General features: G+C 33.0%; 1 protein-coding gene across 2 annotated transcripts in view; it reads right to left on the bottom strand.

Moving 5' to 3' along the window:
- Positions 1-1,168: 1,168 nt before the first annotated feature.
- Positions 1,169-11,843, bottom strand: part of STAG2 (STAG2 cohesin complex component) — a 137,156-nt gene continuing 126,481 nt past the window's right edge. Inside the window, exons 32-33 of one of the 2 annotated variants that reach the window (XM_074208614.1) lie at positions 10,785-10,862; positions 1,169-4,610 (exon numbers count right to left, since the gene is read on the bottom strand). In XM_074208614.1, coding sequence (XP_074064715.1) covers positions 4,587-4,610; positions 10,785-10,862 — 102 coding nt within the window. In that variant the 3' untranslated portion in view covers positions 1,169-4,586. The remainder of the gene's footprint in view (positions 4,611-10,784; positions 10,863-11,843) is intronic. The other variant, XM_074208613.1, reaches the window with a different exon arrangement.

Below are 11,843 nucleotides of genomic sequence, written 5' to 3'. Positions count from 1 at the left end.
TGAGAAAGAAAATAAATACCTCTTAATTGAAAAACAAAATAAGGGGGAAAAGCCCTAAAGTGGCCTTTGATCTGTTTGAGAGAGGACTGGCACTTTAGGGTAAAGTTAGTAAGACTCAGCCTTGAGAACAGTAGAAAGCTTCTGTAAGCTAAGGACTGGATGTGTCCTTTCATTTCTGATACGGTATGGGATTATACATAAAATCTGTAGGCAGTTACTAAATGCTGAAAACTGTGAGAAAAACAACACGTATTTAGGCACCTCACAGATATCTAACACTGTTAAGAACTTAGCAATGGATTCATACACTTGTAAATGCGTCAGCAATCAGAACTTTTTTTTTTTCAGGCAATGAGATCTCTTCTCCAAAACATCATTAGAGGACCCATAGAAGAAGAAAAAGCACTGAAGAAAATAGGAGAGAGTGGGGGAGGAGAAAAGAGTCAGTTAAGACTGTAAGACTGATGACCAAACCAGATCAGCAAATTGGAGTTCACTATATATGACTACTACAGCTTTTCAGTAGCAGATAACCAGGAAGTCTGATAAAATGAAGTAATGACAAACAATGGACGGACAAGATACCAACCCTTTATGTAAGGGGAAAAAAAAATCTGAGAAATTTTGCCCTTTGATAAAGATATTTCTTCAAGAGGAAATATTTTTTGTGAAAAACTTTATGTGGAAAAGGGCAAATCCAATGTTACATGGGCTTTCAGCTCAACCACAAGTACAAGTATTCAAAATTACTTGTGAAATAACACCTACTCAATGACATCAAAAATGTCATTCTCTAAACTACCCGAAAAGAAAAACCTTGGGGAAAGTGAGACAACAAAGATAATGCTGCAGCAGAATAAAAGGGAAGTAAAAATTAATCCAAAATAGGTTTGTTTAGGTTGTATGAAACCAAAACATTTAAATTGAACAGAATTTTAATTTCTGCCAAATTAGTGTCCTGTGCATGAAAAGGGATATATAAAATCAAGCTTTAATATAGGGCATAAAAATTCATATTTAAAGAACCCATGTCTGAATATTAATGTTTTCTTTTGTAAAAAGATACTGATTATTTTGCCCTAACATGACAACTTATATATGAATATTGAAATCTAATAAGGAGAACATTGGTTTCAAGTTGGAACATTCCCCAAACCAACTGTAAACAATATAAATAAGGTTAAATTTGGGCAATAGCAATTTTGCAAAACTGAGATATCTTTAATGCATGATGCCTTCTAACTAACTCAGTTTAATCAAGTAGTCCACATTCAAAAATTGAGCCAAATTTGAACTGAGGGAAATTCAGCAAATAAGCTAAGAATCGTTCTTATAAATTATTTTTTCTTACCATTTATGTTTGCTGTTTCCAGTATATCACTGAATGCTGTTGAGTAGTCTATTTTTCAAGAAGACCACAGTAATTTTTTTTTTTAATTTTCTGGTGGGGGTTGGGAATAGGGCCACAGGGAGAGTTGTACAGAAAATTTTCTGCTTTAAAAGTTGAGATTCTTTGAGTGGTTGGGAAATTTCTCTACTGACAAGAACTGGACCCAATTTAATTATATTGTTACATTACTTTTAAAAAATTCCTAAGCATAGTTTTCAATTTTGGTAAATTATTAAATATTTTAAAATAAAATACTTAAGATCAATGCTATCATAAACATCCTTCCCCATGGAGTCACCCTTATCACTAAAAAAAAATTAGAAACAAGTAACTAAACGATTTCTCAGAAAAAAAAAATTGATCCCAAATGCTTTTCAATCTCAATTAAGAGGCCTTTGTTCAGTACTTACTATGGGCCAGGCACTAGGAGACACAGTATGCATTATCTTCTTTATTTTACCAAGATCTCTGCAGTAGGCTTAGCATACTGGAAGTAATCAGAAATCTCTCTAGGCATCTCTCTCCCAAACTGCCTACATCGCCAAGATTTCCTTGCTAATGTCACAAAACTTACATTTCTTCCTAGGAAGAAATGACCCTCTTCAACCTTATATCACTCTCTCTCAGCTTCATTTGAAAGTTGAGCTGCTCCTCACTCAAATCATAAATCCAACCTGACTTCTTAAAAGGAGCAAAGGTTCTTGAGAACACACCCATGATATGTATAAAAGTCCTTTCAATAATATTTAATGTGATTATAATAGTTTTGATTCTTTTTAGTATGTTCAATCAAAGACAAGTGTCATGGTTTACATGTGAACGTTAACTATCCAGTCTCTCGTAATAAACTATAACTAGTTCATTTACAACCTAAGTGATCACACCACACTGTGGGTGACTTCCCTTTCATTTGCTAAAACAAGTTTCATTTACCTTTTGAAGGTCATCGATATCTTCAATGCTAACCAGAGTTGTTTTTGGAGACAATTCCACAAAGCAGTTGTTTTTAACAGCTTTCTCCCACATTAAAAGACATTTAAAACAATCATGATTGCATAGCTTGTCTACTTTAAGTTATTAACCCAATTAGTGCTTTATTCACATTAAAAAACTTGTACAATTTGTTACAAATATAAAACAGTGCTGTTTTCCATACATTATATCAACTTTGAAACAAACACTTAAAAGACATGATAAAAGAATTCCTATAAACATAACATTTCCATCAGGATAAAGCTTACTTTAGTTGCCCTCCCCCCATCCCATGTGATTCAAAAAGAGCAAACATACAACATACTGTAGGTTTATTTTTATTCAAAAAGTTACTGTCTCAAGACATAAATACAAATCAGAAAACAGTACAATTAGGACAATAGAATGTGGAGGACAACAGGTTAAGGTAAATATATAAAACATTTTTAGCTGGTTGAAAACAAAGCTGTAAGAACTGCTTTCACAAAGAAATGCTCCTTTTTCAAGAGTGAGAAAAAAAATCAACTTAAGTTTAAAATCATATATACAGTCCTCTCAGCAGCTCTATTAAATGCAGTGGTGTGGAAAACAACATAGGCAGTACTTTCAGACATGAGAATATTTGTTTATGAAAGTGAGTTAGGCAGGTCTGGTTTGGGGCTGGTTAGTACCCCCTGATTTAGTAAAATATTTAGATTTGATCACAATCCCTTACATAAACTATGGTTTTTGGCTACCACAGCCCAATGTTTACTTTTGGGAATCTAAAAACAGGAAGCCTTTCTCAAAATTAACCTATCCGGGGATGTTCTTGTATTGCAAGCATAGTAAGGCATGGAATGATTAAAAGAATATACCTCAAGAACTGAGAGACAACTGACAAAAAATATACATATGTAATATAAGTTAATATTTTGTTTTAAATGATGTCTAGCTGCCTAAGCCTAGCAAAATGAGTTGATGTCAAAATGGCAGGTCGCCACTTTCTGTTTTGATTTGTTTGTGAAAGGACACAAAATGAAGTTTAAAGCTTAGCTTTCAAAGAATATTATGGGTTATGAATTTCTATTATCCCATCTAATTTACATACAGAGGAAATGTACTGTAACCTGTTAGAAGTATCTTTAACCTGAAGACTGCTTGCAAAGACAGATAGATAAAACAATATAAAATACAAATTTAAAAATCATTTTAAAGCATGGAACACTCATGCTTTTCTATTTTTAAACATTGTTAAACTTTCAATATATTTCTGAAACCTCATAATTTTAAGTTGGAATTTAAAAGTAAGAAAAAACTAAACAAACTGCGCAATTATAAAATCAGCACCAATTTATATATATATATAATTTTATTTAAAATTTAGATTCCCTATTCCCACACTCTAATAAGCTGTATAATTTTTGTTTAGAATTTTTCTGCAAACATACTACAATAAGCTTCTTTTATTTGGAGACAAAATACAGTGGCACTACTGGAAGGAATTTCACAACATTACATTTTTTTTCTTAAAGGACAAGCAAACTTTCAGGGTTGATAATGGGCAAGCATGTCTGAGATTGGTTACCTTCTGGCAGTTCACTGCATCTGGATATTTCTGAGAAGGCTAGAGAAGCTTTTGAATTTCAAAAATATCTTAAAATACATTTTAGGTGAAAAAATTGTAAAAGTTCTGCTTCTAAGTTTACTTTTCTCCATGATTACAGTACTTAAAACAAAGCTTCTGTTGATTGAAGTTTTGAGCATCTAAATTTAAAATGCCAAACTCTTCTGTTCTACAATCCCAGGATGGGAAAAATCAATCCATCTGTCATTTCAGTTCATGGATGTAAACAAAAAATCCAGCAGAGGTCATGACTACTTAGTACACCCAGTAAATAAATGTGTGAGAAAAGAACTTAAATCTGCATCAAGTACCTCTCAGATTATGGTTAGATTAAAAACAAGAGGGAATACTTCTCATGACTCAAAATCAACTGATAGCACATAAATAAAATATTTGCTTTCCAACAAAAACTTGTAGCTTATCCTCAAATTGTTTACTTGTCCTTTACTTTTCTTTTTTTTTTTCAGGCAAACAAAACTGCCTCTCACAATGCACTTGATCTTGGTAGGCATGTTTCATTCTCCTTAGAGAAAAATCTGTACAGAATTTCACTGTATCTACTACCCCAACTTTATTGAAAAACTTCCTCTTCCACTTAGAAAATGACTTCACCACAGATTAAAACATTGACACCCCAAGAACCTAATGAGAGAGGAAAAGAGAGTGTTAAAAAACAAGCATGAATTTGACCATTTTATATATCTATATATCTATATATCTATATATCACAGGAAAATGAATTGCAGTCAGTGTAATGAAATACTTATGATGGCCAACAAGAAACAGTCCAACTCTCTGGCTAACTTATTTTAGAATGGCAAATTTGTTTCTTAGCAAGAATGCAAATGATAAAATTAGGATCAATCTTACATGTACAACTAAGGAAAGAACATTCAAAAATCAAAGCTATCCAAATAAAATTTAACATCTTGCATCATGTTCTAAGTTCACGTTCATACAGAATAGTCCAGAGGGGGAAAACGTGGGGACTCAATTTCAGTGTATTTAGATTTGACCATCTGTACTTATAAATGAGTAAAATTAACTATCAAAGAGCTAGCACTTGGCACACAGTAAACAGACTTCCAGGCAGGGAAATCATGAAATCATTTGACAATCTTGTGAAACCTATGCATTCCTCAGAATAATATCTGGAAATAACTGAAGAAAATTCTACATTTCTTAGGGAAGCCTACACTAGATTTAAGGAAAACAATGATGCATTTCTTTCCCCCCATCCAAAATACAAGCACAATCTTATACCTGATAACAGTATTAGTTGCCAATTACTAGACAACTAAAGAGAATAGCAGAGGGGCAGGGGTACATTCCTTTTAAAATGAAGAGTTGAAGTTTTAGTTAGGTATGCACAAAAAATCTTAAGTTATTCTGACAGTAAAACTGAAATGAAAAAATCATCTTTTTGGTTCCAAGTGGAAAGATGGCATGAACTTAAAAGGGGTAAGATTCATGTCAGGACTCATGGTTACAGCCAAAACCAGATAAGTACCATCACAATGAAGTCCATGAAGCCCTCAAATTGTTTCCCTACATAAAATGTATGCTGCTAGTAAAATAACATTCTGAGACGTAGGAAGACAGTGACTTCCGGGCTTATATTTATAAAGAATTAACGAGGAAAAATAAATGCCTTCAACTCTGTAAGGGAAGGAAAAAACTGCACCATTCATCATTCTCTTGTTTTCCTAGTATTTGGCTTTATGGTGACAGTCTAGATGGGTCAAAATGAGCTCCAATGACAATGTTAAGAGTACTTAAGTTTTTATATACAGAACACCTAAGCAAGAATCTTTGTCGTATTTAACAGACTAATAGCAGGTCAATCAAGTACTGGTTCCATAGCTCAGGCACTGGGCCACAGGAATAGCTTTGTTATGCTATGCCTTCTTTGTAATGTAATGCTATTTTGGCACTATTGTTCTACAGACAATTTTGGTGATTAAAGAAAAAACAGAACTCCTAAAGGTACCTTGTTCTCAATGGTTCTGTTCTTTTAACCCAAAATAGGCTTGTTCAAACAAGGATTTATAGTTAAATAAGAATACATATATACTCATTTTTTAAAAGTGTGTTGTCTTGGTATTCTAAGAAGGGCTGACTTGTATGTGGAGGTAATAGGCAGCGTCACAATGGGATAAAAAAAAAAAAGCATCCTATGCTTCTAGACAATAAATTGCATACATTTTTACAATGGTCTCAAGACTTCCTGTAGGAAATAGCAGGATATAGTCAGAACTATACACTGCTTTCAGTTTTCTATCACCTTTCAGGTGGCAACTTAATTTTTTGTATTGTTTATTGTCAATGCAACTTACCAATCATCTTAATTTAAAATTGAATACAAGTATATATGCGGACTATGGTGCTACTTGGAAAGGGGACTATTGTCAAATATATGGCAATCTGAAGAGGAATTGTAAATTGATCGTCACCTTTCTCTCATTTTCATTAAGAAGCAAGTAACACCTCTGAAGAATCACAGAAAATCAGAGCTAAAAAATGAAGATATCAAATAGCCCAACCTCCTCATTTATAGATGACTTATGTCTTAGTAAAGATCACAAAACTTGTCTAAGTTTTCACTGAATTATATCATGTTTATTCCCTCACATATTTTATTAAAGTATTGTAGTATTTCATTACATAATATTTGTGTTGCTTTCTAATTGTTTGCTACATAGATTTTAAGTTTCCTGGGAGGAGGGATCAGGTAGTCCAGTGGCAACTTGAGTGATTGGTAGAATTTAGCTCTGTTAATCTAAAAATGTCCTAACTTCATTCTCAAATTATAAATGTTTTCTCCAGAAATATTTAAAAGCAACAGGTCATGAATGATGACAGATTTTATCATTATTAGTGCCTTCTATAAGTTTATACACATTAAGTATTCAAACTTAAATTTTTATATCAGTATTACACATAAATCCCAATGTACAGAAGATCCTTGATAGATATATTAAAAAAAAGATATAGTCCATATCCCAAAGTGAGTGATACAAAGGTCAGGGCACTATAAAAGGACAGAAATTTAAACTGACTTAAAAAAAAAAAAAAGATCTAGTTCTCTACTGCAGCAAAATCTAAAAGCAGTAAAAAAGCATTTCATAAATGAGAACTGAAACACAAATTTATTTTGCTTGATGAAATTTTCCTTAACATTTTTCATTGGTAAAACTTGGTAAAAAATGTGAAAATACTACACCTGTATCTTGAAATAATCAAGTCAATTTCTTAATTTGAAAAAAAAAAAATTCAATTGACTTTTTTTAAAAAGCACCTAGGCACATGTTAGCCTGCTGCCATCATGTGGTGACAATGAGGAAATGAAGGTTTAGATTCCACAGCATGTGGGAAAGACAAATGAGATTGACAAAAATCACAGAAGAGCAATCACAAATGGAATCTACAATTCTTTTAACAAATAAACTTTGTGCCTTTATCAATGAGAGCGATGAGCCACATAGAGCTGATGTCAAAAGTAAGACAAAACTGTTAAGTCACAATTTTATGAACTCAAACTTTGAATACTGAAAATGCAACTCTTACATTCATTGCATTAAGACTATCCCTGGTATCCCAGAAGCCAAGAATAATGTTTAGGAAACACAAATTTTCATAATGGCAACCTGCCATTCTCCCCGGACATCATGAAAAAGAAACATTTTGTGATTTTTTTGATATTAAGAAAATGCAGAAAATCATTTTGGCTGAGCATTGGGAATCTTTCCAAAATATTTTACTTTCTTTTCTGTCTCATGACATATAGAATATTGAACATAATTCAATATAATGTTGATGACTAGTATTTTGAGAATGAGTTTCCAATGTCTATAGAGACTTGGTGGAAGAGATAGTGAGCTAAAAGATATATTTTTTAAGCCAAAGTCTAGTGAGTTAATATAATTTTCTACCAATTAGTTGTTGAAACTACTGAAACTGTGGTAACAGTGGCTCTCTAAATACCAAGAAAGTAGACTAAATTACTTTTAAGTTTAAGAGATGTAGGGATAGCTAAATCTCCAGCTCTAAGAAATTGTCCTAAATGAGGATTATAGTTAATTAACATTTAATTGAAATAACAGTTGATTAAATAATTAATTGAAATAAAAGCTGCCCACTGACTGGGAGGTATTTAAACAAATTATGTTACAGAAAGCAATGTCATATAACTATGCTATAAGAAAAGATGAATATAAAGAACATAGGAAAGTATGAAGAGATAAGTAAGCACCTCTCCCTCCCTTCTTTGCACAGAAAGGAAATACAATACCTGCTGTTAAGACTTGCTATTCTGGATAATTTTATTGAACTGATATTTCTCTTTTTTTTACTCATTGTGATAAGGGATGGCTCGTTGGAATAACACAGGGGAAAAGATATGGTGACAAATGAAAATGATATAAAAATTTCAAAAATTTGGAAGAAAATCTTAAAATTCAAAACGAATTCTCCATTCTCTATTAATCCCTGATCATTCCCAAATGTTCAATTATTAATTTTTCATGGAATTTTTTTCCAAGAGCCTATTACATTAGTGTAACTAAGTATTCAAACTCATAGCTGCAATATATTGTTAGATTCAGTGGTTTTTGTCCATGGATTTTATTTGATCTTTTTTTTGATGATTTTTTCCCCCTTTTTGGACAAGGGGAGGACTCACTAGGGACGATGGGAGAAAAAGTTTCGTATCAAGAATTGATTTTGAAGTAATAAAAAGCAAAAGGCTATAGGCCATCAATTAATCAAAAGAACAAAATTCAGTTTCATAAAGTAAAACTGAAATCATTACAAATGATGACATAACAAAATGTTTTACAAATTGCAAAACACTATTAATGTCAAATAAGAAAATTAAGAGTATTAAGTGCTTACTATGTTATGTATCCAGCACTGTGTTGAGTGCAAAATATAAAAAGAAAACCAGATTTTCTCTCCTTTCAAACAGTTTACAAACTAATGGAGAAAGACAACCCATAATGAAATCTGTGAGTGTGTGGGTGTGGGGGGGAGGGGGTCAGATCAAGGAGGAGCCATGCTTCTGTATCCCAGCAAGTGACAGCTTTATATGAGTAAATTTCACACATACTTAAGTAATACAAAAACGAACATCTGTATTAAAAGTGAGACAGACCATGGACTCAATTGTGGGGCAAGCCAGTGACACAAGGAAATGGCAGCAATGGAGATGTGATTCTAAGGGGCTTCAATTCAAAAGGACCTCCCTCTGAAAATCACTTTGATTCAAATCATTGAGTTCACTGACAACTCAATATGAATTAACATTATGACATTTCTATCTCATATCTGGAAGTTCTTTGAGAAGGGAGCACTTTCCAACCAAGTCAGAACTAACTAGGTGGCTTAGGACAGCAAAAAGGTATTGGAATCTGGAAGAATATGTTGAAAGATAGATGGCACTAAGGAGAAATGCTTATTTGGCCCAACTTGGCTGGTACTGAAGAGACAGGCAATATGAGGAACTATTAGAAATTCTGCACTACCTTAGAATTTCATTTGGAGAAGAATCTTGTGACATTTTCCATCATAAAACCTTTAAATATAAGCAAATTCTAAGTAAAATACTTAAGCTAACTTCCCTTTATAAGGAAAGATGAACCAAAGGAAAGGATGTCTGGGTTTTCTTCTGAGATACAGGCTTAGCTCCTTAAGTACAAGGCAAAAAAAAGCAATTCTTTATCACAGGATCAAAGCACAATCTTTTTTTTTTTTTTTTTTTTTTGTGCAAGGCAAACGGGGTTAAAGTGGCTTGCCCAAGGCCACACGGCTAGGTAATTATTAAAGTGTCTGAGGCCGGATCTGAACTCAGGTCCTCCTGACTCCAGGGCCAGTGCACTATCTACTGTGCCACCTAGCCGCCCCTCAAAGGACAATCTTGAACACAGTAATATATGCTGAGGAAATTAATTTTTTCCCAAGAGCTTTCCAATCATCATCATTAACATCATCTTTCTTCTCTTCATGCCTGTGACCTAAACGCTTTCAAAGTTTATAAAATACATAGCCTCCTTTACTGAAGAAATGTCTTCCTTTTAATTGTGAAAAGTATAGAAGGTTAGGGCTTCTCAAAAACTAAAGATTCCCTTTTAAGGTAAAGAAAAGCTAACAAAGATTAGGACTTAGGATCTAGGTATATTCCAATTAACATAAAAGAATTTTTAAAAATCTCTTCTCTTGTTTTTTACCCACACATACCAATGAAACCCTTAAACAACTGTCCCAAAACACAAAGGGATTTGTCTGTGACATAAGGATATGAGGAACAGTAAAAAACAGAAAAGTCCACAGTTCACACCCCGGAGACCAGGTTTGAGGGACGATCTGCAGAAGGGCAATGACTTGGCATCTTGACAAAGACTATAAGGACTATAAGGACTTATGCCATTAGAAAGCCCCAAATTACAAAAGCTTTACCCCTGAATTGTTCTTTCACCCTCTTCTTCCCACGAACCTTCTTCAGTGCCTCAACTCCTGCTTGGATTAGAATAGGGCAAGATATGTTCCTAGCATTACAAACCAGAACTCAGAATGCATCTTAACTATCACATATAGCAACGTTTCTATGGTTAAGTCTTATGGAAGTAGACTTCAAGTATAGACTGAATTAATTAGGTTAAATAGTCTGGGAACTTGATTATCCAAGATAGTATGATTTGAAGGAAGACTATTTTTCAAGTTCCAAATAACTCACTAACATGTTGAACACAGTCCATATTATAAGGTGAAAACCACTTTTACTCGTGAGTTTGAAATCTTAATGACTTAAAGTAGACCTACTGATTCATCCATAATTGAAGCAGGATCAAAGAAATCAGGCTTCAGCTCTGTCCTCTCTCTCCTGTTCTTGGATGGTGGCTTAAAAAAAAAAGGGAGGGGGGCAAATGAGTAGACATTCACAAATAACTAGATAATACTTGAAAAAGTGGTGCTCACATTGTCACATTCCATGTAACAGAGTTGATGTATTTTGCAATACTAGAAATATATTGTACAGAAAAACCATTTAAAAGAATAAAAATATAGTTCATTCAAGGAAAATGTTAAAAGAACATAGCTAAAATAAACAAATGCAACTTTACATTTCAAAACAAGTACTCTATAGCAAAACTATCTTTTTAAAAATGCTTGAAATTACAAGGGTAAGTAAAAATGAACTATACTTGGTCAAAAGAAAACATCTCTGTTTTCTTAGTATCTTGTTTAGATGACTTCAACTAGTAATAATTCAAGCATCTGCTAAGTTTGACAAGGTGTTAAGACCTAGAAAATACAAGGATATAAACACCTGGATATTTAATCTTGAGCAGCTTATAATCTAGGTGAGTAAATAAAACATATTAAATATTGATTTGAATTTCACAACTGAATAAATTAGAGAGGTACAAAGAAGTATGAGGGGTTTTGAAAACAGAGAAAGTGGTCTATGAGATTATAGTACTGGAAAATCACTGCTCAGTTAAGAATAAGTAATTCAATAGAGCAGGAGGGTTGGGAGAGTAAAGTTGAAGATAAACTAAAAATGTATTAAGCAATGAACATATTTGATTCAGTTGATAAAAGAGAATGAGTAGAACCACTGAAAATTTTTGAGAAAAAAAGTGCTATTATCAAAACTCTTCTTTGAAAGAAGTATGTGAAGCTGAAGAGTAACAGACTAGAGGGAGGGATACTAGTTAAAAGGATACAATAAAAGGGATTAAAAGAAACAACTAGAATGGCATTTTCAACATTGAAAAAGTTAAGGAGAAAATGAATCAAGAGATATTGTAAAGTTGTAAAATTTCCAACATATAGAAAATGAAGCAATATGGAGGGTAAAAGACATAGAGAAATCAA

The sequence above is a fragment of the Macrotis lagotis genome, chromosome X (assembly GCF_037893015.1).
Source record: "Macrotis lagotis isolate mMagLag1 chromosome X, bilby.v1.9.chrom.fasta, whole genome shotgun sequence".
Classification (NCBI taxonomy): Eukaryota; Metazoa; Chordata; class Mammalia; order Peramelemorphia; family Peramelidae; genus Macrotis; species Macrotis lagotis.
Note: the sequence above shows the minus strand (reverse complement) of the source record. Positions and strands in the feature narration are given on the sequence as shown.